At 34.8% G+C, this 19,207-nt stretch overlaps 1 protein-coding gene across 8 annotated transcripts in view; it reads left to right on the top strand.

Annotated features, from left to right (window-relative positions):
• Positions 1-19,207, top strand: part of LOC139119319 (protein unc-80 homolog) — a 182,207-nt gene that overhangs the window by 155,428 nt on the left and 7,572 nt on the right. For 5 of the 8 annotated variants that reach the window (XM_070683075.1, XM_070683076.1, XM_070683081.1 and 2 more), the window contains 11 exons: positions 1,783-1,906; positions 2,695-2,790; positions 3,648-3,824; positions 4,724-4,744; positions 9,999-10,182; positions 14,333-14,545; positions 15,119-15,214; positions 15,738-15,826; positions 16,447-16,612; positions 17,060-17,209; positions 17,572-17,994. In XM_070683075.1, coding sequence (XP_070539176.1) covers positions 1,783-1,906; positions 2,695-2,790; positions 3,648-3,824; positions 4,724-4,744; positions 9,999-10,182; positions 14,333-14,545; positions 15,119-15,214; positions 15,738-15,826; positions 16,447-16,612; positions 17,060-17,209; positions 17,572-17,994 — 1,739 coding nt within the window. The remainder of the gene's footprint in view (positions 1-1,782; positions 1,907-2,694; positions 2,791-3,647; positions 3,825-4,723; positions 4,745-9,998; positions 10,183-14,332; positions 14,546-15,118; positions 15,215-15,737; positions 15,827-16,446; positions 16,613-17,059; positions 17,210-17,571; positions 17,995-19,207) is intronic. The other 3 variants (XM_070683080.1, XM_070683077.1, XM_070683078.1) reach the window with 3 other exon arrangements.

Genomic DNA, 19,207 nt, shown 5'->3' with positions numbered 1-19,207 from the left:
TTAAAAATCTTCTTCTTCAAAACTACAAGTCAGATAGCTTTGATATTTGGTACATATGTCCCTAGGGATGATCTATTTCAGATTTCTTCAAATTGTGCAGAAATATGCAAATTTGCATTTTTAAGGCAATTTTTGCCATTTTTGGTCAAAAAATGTATTTCTCTAAAAGTACTGGTCTGATAGTTTTGAAATTTGGTATACAGGTTTCTACAGAGGAACTAAGTAATTTATATTGAATTTCTGATGAAATCTGTATTTTTGTATTTTTGGGGCAATTTTTGCCATTTTTGGTCAAAAAATGTGTATTTCCAAAAGTACTCATCTGATAACTTTGAAACTTGGTATACAGGTTCCTACAGATAAACTAAATGATATTTATTGAAATTATGATGAAATCTGCAATTTTGTATTTTTGGGGCAATTTTCCCATTTTTGGTCAAAAAATCTGTATTTCCGAAAGTACTCATCTGATAGCTTTGCAATTTGGTATACAGGTTCCTACAGATCACCTTAATGATATTTTTGGAAATTATGATGAAATCTGCAATTTTGTAATTTTGGGGCAATTTTTGCCATTTTTGGTCAAAAAATGTATTTCTCAAAAAGTACTGGTCTGATAGTTTTGAAATTTGGTATACTGGTTTCTACAGATGACTTAGTAATATATATTGAATTTCTGATGAAATCTGTAATTTTGTATTTTTGGGGCAATTTTTGCCATTTTTGGTCAAAAAATGTGTATTTCCAAAACTACTCATCTGATAGCTTTGAAATTTGGTATAGAGGTTTCTACAGATGAACTAAATGATATTTATTGAAATAATGATGAAATCTGCAATTTTGTAATTTTGGGGCAATTTTTGCCATTTTTGGTCAAAAAATGTGTTTCTCATAAAGTACTGGTCTGATAGCTTTGAAATTTGGTTTACAGGTTTCTACAGATAAGCTTAGTAATATATATTGAATTTCTGATGAAATCTGTAATTTTGTATTTTTTGGGCAATTTTTGCCATTTTTGGTCAAAAAATGTGTATTTCCAAAACTACTTATCTGATAGCTTTGAAATTTGGTATACAGGTTTCCATAGATGAACTAAATGATATTTATTGAAATAATGATGACATCTGCAATTTTGAATTTTGGGGGCAATTTTTCCCATTTTTGGTCAAAAAATGCGTTTCTCAAAAAGTACTGGTCTAACATCTTTGAAATTTGGTATATAGGTTTTCTATATATGAACTAAGTGTGATATTTTGAAATTATGATGAAATCTGCAATTTTTATTTTTGGGGGCAATTGTTGCCATTTTTGGTCAGAATATTTTATTCTCAAAAAACTACTCATCAGATAGCTTTGGTTGACATGTTCTTAGGAATGATCGGATGTGATATATTCAAAGTATGATGAAATCTTCAATTTTGTATTTTTGCAGCTTATTTTAGCCACTTTTTTCTGGCCACTGCATTGAGTTATCAAAGATTTCCACCTTCTTCATCAACATGTGTCAAAAATAGTTATTCTGTACATAAACACAGCGGAGCTATATCGGCCGCTAGGTCGCTTGTCTTGATTTCTGATGAGAATGGCTTAAAGTTTCTGGGCCAAAAGTTAACATCTTTCAATTTTGAGTTGTGAACTACCTTATCTAACAAAATGTGGTACACCTTCATGGCCTTCTGTGGGCTAGATTTGACCACTGTATAGAGACAAATAGGGTGAAAGTGCATTGATTTCATTTATTACTGAGCAAATTGGATCATCTAAGAATATTTTATCTTGCAGATACATGACAGAGATGCTACCTCTGATAGACTGGACGAATGAAGCGCTGAGACCAGCTTTGAATCTCATCTTGAAAAGACTGGATAAACTCTTCAACAAGATTTTCAAAAAACCTATTCTCAGAGTAAGGTTCTGTTGGTTCATTTTCATTCTTTAAAGGGTTAATAGTTGTTACTTTTGATGGCTTTTTTCACAATTTTTGTTTTGCGTCAATTGCAAATTCTTGTACTACTCCCCAAAGCATGTTAAAACTCCTACTATTTAGCTTGTTGTTGTTTACAGTTGAATTCTAGTCCAGACCAGAATTCACTTATCAACAGTAACAATGCATGTACAAGCTGAGTTGACATGAAGCTGTGTATCTCAGCATTCTTTTGGGAGTAGAATAAGAAAATATGGTTGGCATCAAAATCAAAATAGTAAAAAAAAACTCATTAAAAGTTATAGCAACAGTTTGATCTTTCAAGGGTAGATGGAGGTGCCAAGATATAGGCCATGGTAGGAGTGAAATGCCATCATTGGGATATTGTACATGCACAGAATTTTAATATTTTAATATTCTTTCATGAATTTCTTATATGAGAAATCATTGAAAGACCATTGATCAATTTATGATATACTGCCTGACTAGTTTGTTACTATTATGCAAATCAGCATCCTCAGTCTGGATGCTAACCTTTCACCTATATGCAAATGAACATGGTCACTCTTCTCAAGAATAAGGCAGTAACAGTTACGCAAATATATAACTTACAGCTGTACCATAGACATAGGATAATATATTTCACTCAGCATATTCAATCTGGCATTGTCTGTGCGTATTATGTGTTAAATAAAGTACATCTGTTCAGCACATGTACATTGTAGAAAGTGACTGAATTAATTCTGATGTATATTGCATTCTGAATACAGCGCCATCTGGATTGGGAATCTGCTGCCAATTTCTTGAAGGGAGTCTACCTCACCATGAGTAAACAGAACATCATAGCACATCTGCCGCATCTCAAGGTACAGTACTTATCCATCGGTCAATTACTGATGGAAAATGCCTTATCTTCAAGCTCTTTAATTCTGCCCACTCATGTACCAGTAGCTGTAACGTTTGATAATTTTTTCACTATTTTTTCTTTTCAATGTCAACGGCAGTAAATTCTTATTCTACTTTGCAATTTATGGTGAGATACACAATATTCAACTCTTGTCAACTCAGCTTTTACTGTTTGGACTGCATTGTTATTGTTGACAAGTGATTTCTGGTCCAGACTAGAATTCAAATGTAAACAACAACAGTGCATTTTACAAGTATAGTTGTTGACAAGCTAAATGATTTGTTTCTCAAAATGCTTTTGACTGTTGAAGGAGAACTGGAGCTACAAACCAAGACTGTTGAAAAAGTCACCAAAAGTTACAGTGACTGGCCTTTTGGAATTATGTTACAGTAAAATATGAAAAACAGTGCAAATTGCAAAAGGTACATGTACATATATCAGAGGTAATGGATAGCAACAAGGCTATTCATTTCATGAAATATCCGTTCTAATGCAAGTGCCACTGTTATTCTGGTCCTCAGAACTACTGACAGTCTTGTGGAAAGTTTGAACAAAGTTTATGGATGCATACAAATGATAAACCACTGACAACATTTTTAATCAGCACTGTTTAGCAATAGGTGTAAGTGGGACTGGAGTAGTTGTTTCACTTCTTACCGTTCACTGTTCACAGAAATCTACATTATGATTGTAGAGTACCAATTGAATGAAGTTATTTCTCACACTCAGGTATCAAATGGTTTGAAGAAAGTGACATTTTATATCAGTAATAAAATTCCAAACATGTTTCTCGTTCTCTCTGTTACATCCTGGCAGAGTTTAATAAATGTGTGTATAGCGTTGGTGCTAGCCGATGGATCGCAGCCTGGGGGTAGTGACGGCATGCCCCTCATCCATCTGTCGTCCCCCACAGGGGGAGTCCAATTTACCCCACCTCCAGTGTTCTGTTCTACTGTTGTCCGGATCATGGCCATGCAGATGCATTGCTTAAAGGTATGAGCTTTTCCGGTAACATTTGGTAATGAAAAGTTAATTAACTACTCTTAGTTTGCAGTAAGTATTAAAACTTAATGCATGGTGATAAGTGGGTAAGATATCTCTTTCTATATAGATATAATATTCCATTAAATTTTATACTTTCCGATAATCTGTTGGCTAATGAATATTTTGGTTGCTGATGTATGTGTATGTAAATATTTCAGGTAATTTACAACTCTCTTGCAAGTTTTTATTTCTGTTTTTTTTTTTACCTTGCTTTTTAAAGAAAAAGTGAATGCCAGAAAAGACGTAAGCGCGAGTAAACTCTGAATTCTTTTCTCTGGAAAGCTTATTTGCTTCTCATAAAATAAAAACTAAACTGCATGCCGTGCAGTGGGTTATCAGAATTTTTCCATCAGTTTTTTATTTCAGTTTTTCTGTTTGATAAATTTGAGTGAAGTTGCTTTGATATGATTCAAATGCTTGCAATTTTTTTTTGTAGGTTTATTCTTTCTTTGCTGTTATAAAATATCTGTTTAAAGAAGAAATTTTACCTCTTTTTATGTCCTCCTGAAGTAAAATCTTAGTGTTTGTCGTTTCAAGGAAACAAAAATCTGCCTACACACTCACAACAAACCTATCCTGCATTTACTCACACACACTAACAAGAAATTATCCACTTTCTAACAAACATATTCTTCTAAGTCTCCTTTTGAAAACGTATCTTCTTCTTTTTTAATTTTTCATTTCCAATCCCTCTTATCCCGAAGCATCAGTTTTTTTTCTGTACCTGGCATGTTAACAATGACTTTTATAAGGTGTTGTTTTCCTATTTCGTTCATTCAGTTTTTCCCCCTTCAAAAAAAACCCACCTTTCATGACTGATTTCTGAACACTCCCTTTACTTATGGCAGCAAGATTGGATACGGCCGAAGGCAAGTTTCCGTGTCTGTACAAACACAACACATTGCATGTCAGATTTTCAAATCTCAAACTCTCCAAAAATTTGTCATTTTAAATTGACTGTCTCTTCATTATTACATTTAATTATTATTAATGATAATACATCCTTGCCCTTTCCTTACTCCACCATGACAAAAGTTTGATCATTTTTCTCCGTGTTGTCATGCTGTATGGTTTGTGGATACTTCAAAATGAGACGCCACAAATTTTCCTGAACGCAACAAAAAAATATGTGAGTTTCATTCCCAAAATCCAAAATGCTGGACAACATGTCAATCAAATGTTGTCATTTTATTTGCACTTTGACCCCAATGCATCAATGTTTCTTTTGACTTTGACCAATCAAATTGATGAATATGTAAGTGGTCTATTCCATTTTCTTGTTTTATAGGTTTTAGTATTCTTTGATTTGCATCTGAGAAAGAAGTACCTTCTGTTTCTTTCCATGTCTTCATCTCAGCCAATCACATTCAGTGTAGTGTCAGATTGCCCTTAACCAAGTAAATAATCACCCATTCAATTGGCTCATTTTATGCATACTATTTGCATAATTGAAAAGCCACATCAGTTCATGATTGGTTGAATCAGTTTGGCAAACTTTTGAAGTAACGACAACCAGCACTGACAAACTACATCGTACCACTACAGTTCACCATAACTTTACAAGCACCACCATCTCACTCTCATCTTATCCAATCAACTGATGCTTTTTTGCATCCTGACATTAGCATAAAACATCCTATGCATAAATTTACATATTTGCATATATTAACATACATTTAAACCATATTACTAACAGACAATCGTTCAAGTTTTATTTTTCATACTGCTCAGACATTCGATAAATTTCTTGCCAGTAATTTCTGCTAACAGTCATATAAATTATTTGATAATGCTAAAGAAAAAGAAAAAATAAATGTAAATATCAAAAGCACATCATTCTGTTAGTCCACTTTTTCTGTAAAATCTACATAAGGCATCTTCAAGTCTTTGATTTCATCATAACTTTTTTTCTCAAAAAAAACAAATGCATAGCAAGCAATGACATTAGTTTTTGTTAAACGTTATGTTTGAAGAATGTTTACTTTTTTGTTGATCTTATTATTGGTGTAATTTTCATATCTCCATGGTTTCATTTGCCATCATTTGAATAAGCTTTCTTGTTACCCATGCTGATGGTGGAAAATCCATGCTTTTGCTGCAGTGCGGTTTGATAACATTTATATGGATACATGAGGTGAACCTGTGTGGAATTGCTCCTTCGATATTGAGCTGTGTCAACCAAAATACTTATCTTCGTCTTAGTGTTCCATTTATTGAAATATCAGAAAGAATTTTTGGTGTGAAAATGACTTTGGCAGAGATTGATTTTTTGTCACTCTCAACATTGCCTCATTTAAGGTAGTACGCACCTCAAAACTGGAAGACTTAAACTTTTGCTCAAACTTACCGTAAGGAAACTTTAAACCATTAACCATTCTCTTTCAAAATCAAGAATAAAAAATCAGGGGGCAACGAGCAAAATTTGGCAGTAGAGAAAGAACTTACCTGATAGTCACCAAGACTTGAAATTCAAAATGGCTGCCAACTGTGTGTTACCTCTATGGGGAAAATTACAATTTCGATATTCACATAAATAAGACAATGAAAACTTTATTTACTCTATGAGCATTAAAATGAGCCCTCATAAGTAGTAGACTTAAACTTATTGTAAAAATTTGAGAATCTGAATATCTTTCCCCAAGGTGCATTTAAGCTTTGAGGTGGATCTTCCTTGTGATGTCCAATCTAATGAGAGGATAACGTGAGATTGACAAAGTACCATAGACATTTGAATGAGAAAAGAGAGTGATGCTTTATCAGAGCTATAACATAGTGTGTCATATTTTCAAATTGATTCCCTAGCCAAGAATTTCAAATGTCCTATGAACAAGGTTTTTCTGTTGTAGTTTGGTTGAACAGCCTCAACATCGAAAGACAGAGGTTCTTTATAAGTATGTTTGAATCTGAGGAGAGAGAAAATCTTGCATTTCTTTAGTGAGGCATTGTGGATAATTAAAATATGTACATGAAGACCGATACTATGTCATAAAGAAATTGTTTAATTTGACTTTTGCAATCCTTCATCAAATTAATCTTTAGAAATGTTCTTGGGAATAGCATTTTGAAATTATTTACAAAAGTGAAAATATGTTAACGGTGATCAATGCTGAAAATTCTATTTGCCTGGAAGCTTTCATGGGCCAATCATTCTAGATTTTTTTTTAGCTTTTCCAAATTTTTAAACATTTAGATGCAAATCAGCCAGGTCAAAAAAAGTAAGTCTATCTGAGGGAAAATATCCTAAATTGTTAGAATTTATGCCATCTGCACATTTGCTTTTGCTACGCCAGTAAAAAAATCAAACAAAAACATTGGCTTTATAGATGGCTTAGGACTCCTGCTCAGATCTGTCACCTGACCCTGTGATCAATATCATCTTTAGGTCACTGTACATGTTCTAAGTATCCACAGAGCCCAGTGTATGCTGGCTATGATTGTCCATATAGGCATGTTTGAATGTGGATAGCTTCTGCAGTAACTCACAGTCTTTGCAGATGTGTACATTCTATTTGCATACAGCAGTGTTATGCCTACTCTATCATCACTACAAATACATGTCTTCTTTCTCCAGTGCACAAATCCTGTTTTGCGCTCAGAGACCTGCACACTTCATTCTTCTTGACAGTGCCACATGGCTGCAACTTTTGATGATATTTTTCACGATTTCACGATTTTTTATGTGAACAAAAGTTACTTGTTGTTCTTGTCAAAGCATGTTGAGATACACACGGTATTCAGCGTGTCAACTCAGTCTGTACATTGCATAAACTGCATTGTGTTTGTTGACAAGTGAATTTCAGTCCGGACAACAATTCAATTGTGAAGAACAGCAGGGCACTTTAGACAAATACACTTTGTCTTAATAAGCTGAATGTTGGGTATTTCAAGATGCGATATGGACTGACATGCAAAGCAATTATAGTGAAAAATCTCATCAAAGGTTACAACTACTGTCCCTTTTAATAAAGAATGCAATATAGAATGCATTTTTTGATGATTGCCCAGACTGTCAGAAACATGTGCATAGAATTCTTGCTTGTAGCTAAGTGAGGATTGCATGGCTCTTGAGCAGCTTGGTGATATAACTGTGTTATTGGATGCACAATTCACAGGTTCTAGTACTAGCCTTTCAGAAGTAACCTGTCACATATTTGTAACATTTTAATATTTGTTACAAAAATGTGTCATTAGATATATGATTTTCTAAATGGAAACACTTAACACGGGCCATTGTGCAATTTCTCATAGCCCTTGGATTACTGGTATCACAAATTTGTAGACCTGAAAACAAAAATTAAATTTCTAATATTGATATATTATACAATGAAAATTCTGCAAACTTGAATTATTATATTGCAGTCTCTTTCTGCTTTACTCCTGTCCATGCCTCTGAGAACCTTTTTTATCAATATCGTACATTTTCAAATGATGTCATATTAGTCACAATGGTTGCACCATGTTCAACTCCATGACAGCTAATTTCTGCATAAATGTGATAATGAGGAACGTAAACACCTTACCTAATGAACAATCTTGGCTTACATGGCCTCGTAATCCAACCGAACTTGCTTCAATATATCCTGCTCCAATGGTGGTCTTCATAAACGCCATATATTCATGGCAACTATTTATATGTAGTATTTAAATTTGTTGTTAAAGGTATACAGTCACCTGTAATCTTAATATGCCCATATATGGTCAAAGAGGCATTCCTTGGTATTCAAAATGCCCATGTGAGGGCGCTGTTTTGAAAAAGTGGCCACCCGCTTAAAATCTGTGATTGGTTAGATTTCTCTTTCCATGATAACTGTGGCAAAATTAGAGCAGGTGACAGTATACCTTTAATCCTCACCTCATTACAGCAATAGTTGAAAGTTTTCATGTATTCGTGAACAAAAGTGAGAACAACTTTGATAAGGCATTATGTAAGGTTTTCACACATTTTATAATCAAATTTATGCTAAATTTGCTGTGAATCAGAGTACTTAAACCTTAATTAAAGCTGTAATGTCTCCAGATGTTCAGATGATCTGTGTAATGTCCAGAGAGTCTTGTAAATAATTTCAGACCCATGGAGCAATTGACACATTCATTTGTTATCTTCAGGGGAGACAATTTATCAAAACGTAATGGTAGGATTCATTGCTGCAAACCACAGTCAATAGATTTTCTCTCTGGTGGACTGCACTAGTGGAAACATATTGTCCTACAGGATTATATAAAGTTGTTCTCTTACTGGACCATTGACAGGCATGGGGACATCATAGCTTTAAGTTTTCCTTGAGGTGTAAATTATTCAAATTTTAATCAGAGAACTGGTACAAATTTTGAGCTATTATAAATTTCAATTGTTGATTTTGATGTTCCCATGGCAATTTCCATGGCAACTGTTCATTGATAAAGTACATCTGAAATGTATCATATGGAGCGAGCTGATAATATGTGAAACAGACATTGTCTGTCAGGGAAGCAGTTCAAATTTTGAACAATCCTTGCACATTCAGACTGTGTAGAACACAAAGTTTGTATGCCTTAAATGCAACAATTAGTCACTCAATATACCTGTATACTTAAAAAAAGAAAAGATATTAAATATTATGTAGATGTTGTAATGTGTAACTATTGTTCACCGTTGTAGTCATCAAGAGTTTGTTGCATCTATTAGATTGCCATCTCTTCCAGAATTTGTATCCAATTTTATCGGTCTTGGTCTCAAGATAAGATTCCTCAAAAATCATCAATAGAAAAACACTGCCAGAGTTTCTGATTAATATTGATACAGAGTTGTCCAGAAATTTTTGTCATAAATTTTAGTAGAAAGAAAGATGAAGCTTGTATTTTACTGGACAAGTACTTCTAACCATCTTGTTTAAAAATTCTTGCACCAAGCACGCTTGACAAAAACATTCAATAGCTAATCAAATTTTGACCGCTTCTACATTCTGCTGTTTGTTATAACAGATCTGCAGTTTTTGCCTATAATCAGGTACTAGTATCATGATTTTGTGAAGTCATTTGAATGGAAAATCCATAGTATGTAATAGAAACCATCTTTCAGAGATAGTGGAGAGTAATTATCTATTGTCAATTTTGACATCAATTTTTTTTAATGTTCGGCTGTAGGACCAGTACACGCTTGAGCAAGTGTTTGGTGGGATGCCTGTCTTCAACAGTCAAGAGAAAACAGAGAATGTCTTGCTGCACGTTTTGTTACCATTGTGCATCAGGGTTGGATGTGGCCGACCAGGTGGGTCAGATCTCCACCACACCAATAATCCTTCAATGGCAGACATGGACACAGAGGAAGGTAGAGTTCACCATCAACCCTAAACTGACCTTTCAATTTGACAGTGTCTTTTTTATAACCCACTGTTTGCTGTTGAACTGTGAGTTTAGGGTGTCTTACAAATTGCCACTGAGATAGGTGGCCTGTTTTATGCAAAACAGGAAACCTGTTCTTACCATAAATGGCATGCACTTGCATGGATATTGTCCAATCATGATCCAGAGAACTATGCTTGTCATGCCCCCTAACCTTGTGTCTGTGACATGCATGTCTGCCTAGTTTGCCTGATCTTACATTGTATTTGATGTACTTTTTTACTTCATTTTGTAGTCTTTTTTTCTGCCAGATTGCCAAATGGTGTACATACCAGTGTAAGTCTGTGGATTTGAAGATCCCAGCTCGTGAGATAACGTCTTCATGTTTTACCTCATTCTTTTACCTCATTTGTTTCTGTACACAAATCAATAATTTTCCACTTACCTTTCAGTATAATCAATCACCATCAGTCATACATATTGACACACAATATTACTTTCATTGTCAATCTTTCTTATCACTTTAAAGTGATCATAAAACAATGTGAGCAATCTTGATGAAACAATACCATTTCGAGTGGTTGGTAAACAAGAGTTCATAGCATCTTTTAGCAAATTTTTTGAAGACTATCACTTAAATAAAATTCTCTTCAATTATCATGATCTTTAAAAGAAATTGCAGTTTTGTTTGGATTTGTGTTGTCTTTACATAAATTCCCTTTTTCTTAAATTTATGTGAATGAAGGAGTCAGCTTTCCCAATAGTAGGTAACATGTTAACAAAGCAGATAATATGAAAACAGTCGGCTTCTTTTAGGGGAATTCTGAAACTATAAATACCATACGGATGCACAAAGTATTTTCATGCCTGTACAAATGACTATGAAAATGAAACTTGTCAAGAAGGACACAATAATATTTCATTCCACGACATTTTCACACAGTGTTAGCAGCTTGCAAAACTTCATGCAAATTTACTAATTTTCATATGAGACACACACCTGTTAACAAAATGCAAATGCACCATCTAGACCACCAGAAGTATAAGAAACTTTGCTGTTATCTTTCAAGGACGATGCTTCTGGTAAGGAGAGAGAAGTGAGTTTGAAAAACCAAAATTGAAAATAAATGAATTTTTTTTATCATTTCTGAAAAATGCAACATTCGTCATGATCACATCATGTTTCGCGCAGACTACATTTTCTGAGCCACACTGTGTGTTCTGTTTAAAGTCCAAATATGTATCTTTGAAAAAAGTTATTTAAGAGCCTCCCATTTGATTTCATTTTTAGCTACTATAGACTATAGTCTATAGAAGCTATTGGGATGGGTATCCGTCCGGCGTCCGTCGTCAGTCTGTATGTATGTATGTATGTATGTATGTCCGTTTGTGAGGCGTCCGTCTACTCAAATATCTTGAGAACCGCAGTACTTACTGATTTGATATTTGTTGTGTAGATGAAAAATATGATTTTGAGAAACTGTTTTTTTAATTTTTTGATATTGTTGAAAATAGGCAAATTAATGCCAAAAAAGGTGTTTTTGGTAAAAAATCTTCTTCTTCATAACCGCTGGTCAGACAGCTTTGTTATTTGGTATACAGGTCCCTAGGGGTAACCCAACTTAGACTTGTTCAAATTGTGATGAAATATGCAAATCTGTATTTTTAAGGAATTTTTTGTCATTTTTGGTCAAAATTTGACTTACATTGTATGTAATTCTTGTACTGTATAAACCCTATCAATTCACCCAGAAAAAAATAATTAATATGATTTTAAATAATTGAATTAATTAGGAAATCATCAAAGCCAAAATAATTTTAGTGTAGAATTATCAGAAAGTTCAACTTTTTTGACAGTTCATAGTGAAATGCTTACCATCTTGGAGGATTAAAACATGTAAAGGCAACTTTCCTGAATCCCAACTTTGACATATTCTGAACCGTCATTTATTGTGCCCTGTATGTTATCTAAAAGAAATTGCTCAAAATAGTCAATAGAGATAGAGATAGAGATAGAGAAAGTTCTAATTTCCATTTATGGTTGACTTGGTAAGGATAAAATAAAATTACTTTTTGAGGAAAAAAATAGAGTGGTCAATTAAAAGAGTGGTCAAAGTGATAGGGTTTTTATGGTAAAGCTGGGCTGTATAAAGATTCCTCATGTGCTATTTATAGCAATTATGCAATCTGTGTAAACAGTGCAATGAAAGTGTAACATGATTCCTTATAATGCTTTTGATGACCTTGAACTTCTTAAGTTTCAAACCTTTGTCTCTTCAGTGTCCTTTCTCTGAGTATGTACAGTCTCAACTTATTAAACAGAACTCACGATGTTAATCAAAGATATCCACCTTCTTCATCAATACATGTGTCACAAAAGGTTATTCTCTACATAACTCAACAGAGCTCTGTCAACTGTTGAGTTGCTTATTCTTTCAAAACCGCTGGTCAGACAGCTTTAATATTTAGTTTACTTGTCCGTAGGATGACCTTAGTGAGATAATTTCATACAGTAAGGAAATACTTAATTTTGTATCCATGTCTATAGTAGCTTCAGGGACTTTGGCCCTATGTTTGTAAACATGTCCAGAACCTGCTAAATTTATGAGTTGTCATTGAGTAAAAGCGTTATACTTTTATCCCAAAATGACAGCCAAAATCCCAAATTCTAAAAACATTGTCTTTAATATAGTCATAGATGTTTTGGTAAAACAGCAGAAAATCTGTTGATGAAAATTGCCATCAAATAGGAAGGTGGTCCTGTGAAGACTTTAGGTTGAGGTAGTCATAAACAGTACCCCAAACATGCATTCTACAAAATGAATTCCATTATTATGGACTATGGTACTGTTTTGACTGTTGAGAATTTGAAATTATGACATTGTATGAAAGCAGGCACCTGAATTTTTTAACCATTCACGTTCACATTCATAACCATTTCTGTCATGTTCCATTGTATAAAGGTTGATGCACTGACTATTAAGGTATATTGTGTGGGAAGAGTGAGAGGGAAGCCAAAAATTAATGGGCCGGGTGTTGCGCTTGTTAATTTATTTTTCACCTCATATTCATATCGGAAAGATTGTGACAATTCAGTAGGCAATTTTGTACTTTGTCTTTTGAACACTTTTCTGTCAATAGATTTTTAAGTCTAGATTTTCTGTTGCTGTTGCGACTGCAAAATAATGACATGATTGACACTTTGAAGTCCACAATATGACAACCAATATTACAAGGAAAGGCTAGTCAGATGCTAGCTTGATAAATATAGCAGAGTGAGACATCCATAAAAGACAATCACAAGTCTTTCAGAGTTTAAATTAACCAATCACAAACAGTCTTTATAGACATTCACAAGTCTTTCAGAGTTTAAATTAACCAATCACAAACAGTCTTTATAAACATTCACAAGTCTTTCAGAGTTTAAATTAACCAATCACAAACAGTCTTTATAAACATTCACAAGTCTTTCAGAGTTTAAATTAACCAATCACAAACAGTCTTTATAAACATTCACAAGTCTTTCAGAGTTTAAATTAACCAATCACAAACAGTCTTTATAAACATTCACAAGTCTTTCAGAGTTTAAATTAACCAATCACAAACAGTCTTTATAGACATTCACAAGTCTTTCAGAGTTTAAATTAACCAATCACAAACAGTCTTCTTTATAGACATTCACAAGTCTTTCAGAGTTTAAATTGACCAATCACAAACAGTCTAAATAGACAATCACAAGTCTCTCAGAGTTTAAATTAACCAATCACAAACAGTGGAACTGTCATGGTGAACCATTGTACCTACATGTATAGCTTGCACACAACTTTACTATGGTTTGCAAACTGGTCAGTTTTCTTCGAAATGTGACCTGTTGTGACATCAAGCGAATGATGATATCAACATGCTTGTTTTTTTGGCAAATATAAACAAATGATGGAGTAAAGACCATAGAGAAAAGAATTTTCAGTCAGCAACGACTAGATTGGTAGTCTTGTTACAGCACTTAACCCCTGCACACAGAGTAATGTGGTATTAGCTTATTGTTTTCAATGGATTGGTCTTAAATTTTTTCACTGAAATGTGTCTTTTTCTCTTTACTTCTTCCCTGGATATTTTGATTTCCATGTTACCTACAGATGTACCACAGATCCGTCAGCAAGACATCTCCTTTGCTTTGACTGTTATACTGTACGCTTTGCTGCCGCCAAAGCCACCGCCAAGACAGGCCATTCATGTGACTTCCAAACATACGTATCCGTCTATCACCGATCTGCCAAGCCACACCAGTTTGTCGTATCATGAAACATCAGTTGTCCTGCAAGATTCACTCTACGAAGCAGCTTTCCTGGGTAAGAATGCCTCAAAATCTTCGACTGCAAATGTTCACTAAACAGGTTATGCGCCCTCAGTGGTCAGATCAAGTGTATGGTACCAACTCACAGCATGCAAATGTTATGACTTTGGTTGAATGATGCCCACTTAGCCAAGCATAAGGCTTGTGCATTATCAGAGAACTACGGCAACTATGCATGTATAATCAAGCAGAAGTGTCTAGATTTCTTGCAACAGATTGAGAAAACCAAACAAATTAGTAACATTGAAAACATGGATTTCCTCACTTAAAACTGACAAAGTTTTCACAGTCTCAAAAAATTATTGTGGTCATTGTTTATTAGATTTAAAACTCATTTGCATCAACTTTGAATTGTAAATATTTCTAAGTTTTGAAGGATCTCTCATTCAAAATAAAAAGTGGCAGTCAACAGCATAGTTTTCCTTGATTTCAAAAGACAATTGAGCATGAACAACTTGATTATCTCCATGAATGGTGGTTCTTCCATTTCATTCAGATAATGACATAATTTTGCAAGCCTTCAATTTTTGGGCACAAAGGCTTACACTAAAATGTGTCTCTTTCTCAGGTTTGAAGATCATGATTGTGTGCTTTGAAAGACAATTGATCAATGATTGGTTCAGAATTACCAACGCTGTCAAGGACCTTGGTACCAGACTCCTAGGTATGAACATGAAAACCATCTGCTTACAGTACATCTTTTTAAGGACTGACGGAGAAGTTGGGGAGGGTATAGGTTAGGACACCCTTCACACCCCCTTCTGTTTCCTTAGATCCAGCCTGCCGGGTGGCTATCAAAATAATTCTCCTGACTCAAAGTTAAAAAAGATAAAACAGGAGTTTGGAACTGTATGTAATTTAGTATTTATCAAAGAGCTCAGTTTAATACAAAAAAAACCGACATTAAGTGTCTCCAAAATGAACATAACCCAAGATCATTCAACTGCTATAAAAGTGTTCCCTCGCTTGGAAAAATGATGTATTACAGATGTGTACCAAACTCTAGACAATCGTGAAATCTCAGCATTTTGCTGTCACAGTGTCAGGCCAGTTAAATTCTTTGCATGTCCTACATGCGTACCCCAGGTTTTATGAGTTCTCATTAATTCCCAGGACAGTCAATGAGAGTATTTTCCAAGCCAACTCTCACAAATCAAAGAATCCTATGCAATTTTTTTCCCTAACAGGTGGACCAGCATTGTGGAGTTTCATGGATTTCCTAGTGACCTACAGACCACCGCTTTATGTTGGTCTGGAGCCATTTATACGTAACAAGGTACATACTTCATGCCCCATTCATTTTACCCATGTTATTAATTATTGAACTGTAAGCTAATGATTGGGGTCAGACAGACTTTGTGTGTAAAACAGATAAGTGATGTCAGGTGCCAAGGATGGCGTAAGCACATCCCAATTTGTGTTTAACACTAGTTTGTATATCAATCTGTAAGTCACTGTAGAAAGTTATCGTGGCCAGTATAGCCTTGATGCAATATCAAAAAGACAAAGTTGCTGTCTTTTCAATTTATTTCCATAATTTTTATTTCATGTCAGCATTGTATTTGTGTTGTTCTGCTCATATTGGCATGCTTACTACATATTTCAGATGTAATTTATGGTACATACCAGACATTATGTCATCAGCATATTTACATGTTATCCCTGTTAAGGTGTGAGTAGGGCTTTGATGTTTAATATTCATCATGCTTCACATGAAAAAAATAACCAAAATAATTTGAAAAAATAGTGACTTTGTCCCTTTAAATCTTGTGAATAAGTATAATACACCAGTCATGTTCAAAATCTTTTGATCACCAAATAGTTTTCAAAAGTGAACTCAAGCCATTCTTTGATGTTAATAGCAACTTCTTTTTTATCTTTTTATGTATCCAATAGATGCTGAGAATGATATGTGAAACTGATGCAGAAGCCATAATTCAGAGCCGCATAGCAGAGAAGCTACAAGGACATTTCAGACCGGTGCCTAAGTGTAAAGGAACACTGCTTACTGAGCTTTGCTATGAACTCAAGGACCTCAAAGATAATGCTTTTATGCCAAGAGGTAAGCCAGTCATTGCAATGAAATGTCACTAATTAACATAATCCTAGGGGGTCCAGTTGGTTTGCAAAGCTATGGAAGGGCCCCTGAAGGGAGCCCGATTGTTTTCATAAAGGTTAAGGCCCAGTGTTTGTGTGTCTGAGAAAATGTTGTACACATTAATACTTCATAATGGGTAACTGTATGATAGTTAATAGCAAATTCAAACACCATGACAGCTTCATTGATAATTTTTATTCACCAGTGTGGCTATGGATGTCCTTGGTATTATGATTCTGTGATATTGTGATTCTCTGATTGACAGTCAGTGACAACCAAAGACCAAAAATTAAATTTTTTTATTGACAATCTCTTTGATAACAATATGTTATCATATTGCACATAAACATCATGGTAGCTAGAACAGCAACAAAAAGTTATACATGTAAATGATGTCTACAAATATCTCAGCGTTTATTTCAGATCACGTTAGATTTGCCAACGAAACAAGCGGAATTCGTGCCACACACTTTACTGGTGATGGCAGTTCCGATGTTGGCATAGTGGGGTCTCCTAAACACAGCCGTACAGGATCATTTGTCAGTCGACTTACTAGAAAAGGTGGGTATATATATTCATGTAATGTCAAAAGTGCTTTATCTGAACTGAGCAAAATTTTTTTCGATGGCTCAAGCCAGAAGTGTATTATTTAGTTACCCTGGCACAATTCATCATCTACCGGTACTATTATCATATGTAAGTTCAATAATATACAATGAAAATTCATTTACAGGTTTAGAGAGGTGATGGCATTTGTTATTTAAGGATTTGAGAATATCATTTGTCAGTGATGTACATGTACATGTACTGTTCTGAGACAGCCAGCCTTAAAGTAATTGTTTTCATTTTACCGATACGGTAACATTACTGGACAGTAGTATTTTATTATATGATGATTCCCCTCTGATTATGTGTTATTTCAGCAACCATCACATCTCGGAGAAGTTCTGGCCACAGCCATGATGGAGATGAGAATCCCCAGCCGCTTGTTCCAACACCCCAGTCCATTCCCACCGCCGACTTGCACCGGGTGAACAGCTTTGGCCGACGCAGCATCATTCGTAGAACGGACCAACCCACCGATGGAGAGGCCTCAGCCTTCCAGGCAAGGAGGTTGACAAGAAAACACAACGTGACCAAGAGGATGAGCCGGCGAGTCGTCACTAAAACTGAACAACACCAGCAGCAGCAACAGAGCCAGACGCAGGAGAAGCACCACAGCCCAGAACAGCAACACCAGTCTGTGCAACCACAGTCGCCACACTCACCTGAAGCTAGTCATGCACTAAAGTTGACTTTGAGCCGACAACCAAGTCAGAAAAGTGCCGTGGAAGAAACTATTGCAGGTACATAATAAATTATTAAATTAAGGTAGAACGAGCCTTAGGCAAAGATATTTGAGCAAACTTTGACAATACTCTTTTGGCCTACCACTTGTATGAGCTCATTTTGAAGCGCTTGGAGAAAATTAAGTTTTCACCAGCTTACTCTACTGAAAATCTAAAATATGTTTTCCTCGTAGAGTTAACACAGATGGCAGCCAATTTTAAATTTCAAGAGTCGGTAAATATTAGGTCATTCGTATATCCAGCACTAAATTTTGCATGGTGATCCCTGATTTGTATTCTTGTTTATTTCAAAAGGGAATGGTCTGAACAGCGTTTCAGTTTCAAGGTGCATACTACCTTAAACATAGAAACAATTAATCCTGAATGTATGTCAGTCTGCACAACATATTCTTTGGAACTTTTATGCTTTTTGACAATAATTTTTCTCCCTCGCTTGTTCAATTTGGGGCATTGCTGGCATGGCCGTCGCGGGCTGTTTCATTGCGACAATCAAACTGTTGTACGCATGTAGAAAAAAGGCACGACAAGATACCCAGACATCATGTGACTAGTAAGAAGCATCTTTCATGAGGCAACCAAAGGAAACTAGTAAAGCTTCCATGTCATGATCGCCCTGCAAGTTCCAAGCCTGGAGCTTTTTTCCCATGATGCAAATTACATGGGCAACTTCCTGTACTATTTTACCGTTTTTGTAAAAAATCATGAGTTACAAAGTCAGTGATAACATGGCAGTAGGATCATAAATGAAGCCATTTTCATCGAAATGAGGTTCAAATACTACAAAATAAGTGAAAGTATACTTGTATGTATTTTGTGCAAATTTCGTCTGAAAAGTCAGCGTCATTAAAATATTTATAAATTGTCTTGTAATCCAAACTGTACAATTTTATTAGTTTAAAGTGATAGTCAGTAGTCATAAGAGCAATTTCAAAAAAATTTGTCTTGGAATTTGAAATATACCTATAAAAAAAGAACATTTCATTTGTATATGTAGTATTGTGCTTGCTTAAAAATTTAACAATAAGGTTTTACAACTCTGTTCTTCTTGGACAATGTGAATATTCATGAGAAAAGTAATGCCTCACTTTTTTTTAAATTCAATATGGAGCAAGTTCTACAATTTGTTTTGTGTTTGTTTAACTATTTCTCAAAGTTGTACTTCAAAAATTATAACTATTTACCGAAATTGTAATTCAAAAATTTTGTGACT

Source organism: Ptychodera flava, chromosome 19, assembly GCF_041260155.1.
Source record: "Ptychodera flava strain L36383 chromosome 19, AS_Pfla_20210202, whole genome shotgun sequence".
In the NCBI taxonomy this organism is placed as follows: domain Eukaryota; kingdom Metazoa; phylum Hemichordata; class Enteropneusta; family Ptychoderidae; genus Ptychodera; species Ptychodera flava.
The sequence above is the reverse complement of the archived record's forward strand: the minus strand, read 5'-3'. Positions and strand labels throughout refer to the sequence as shown.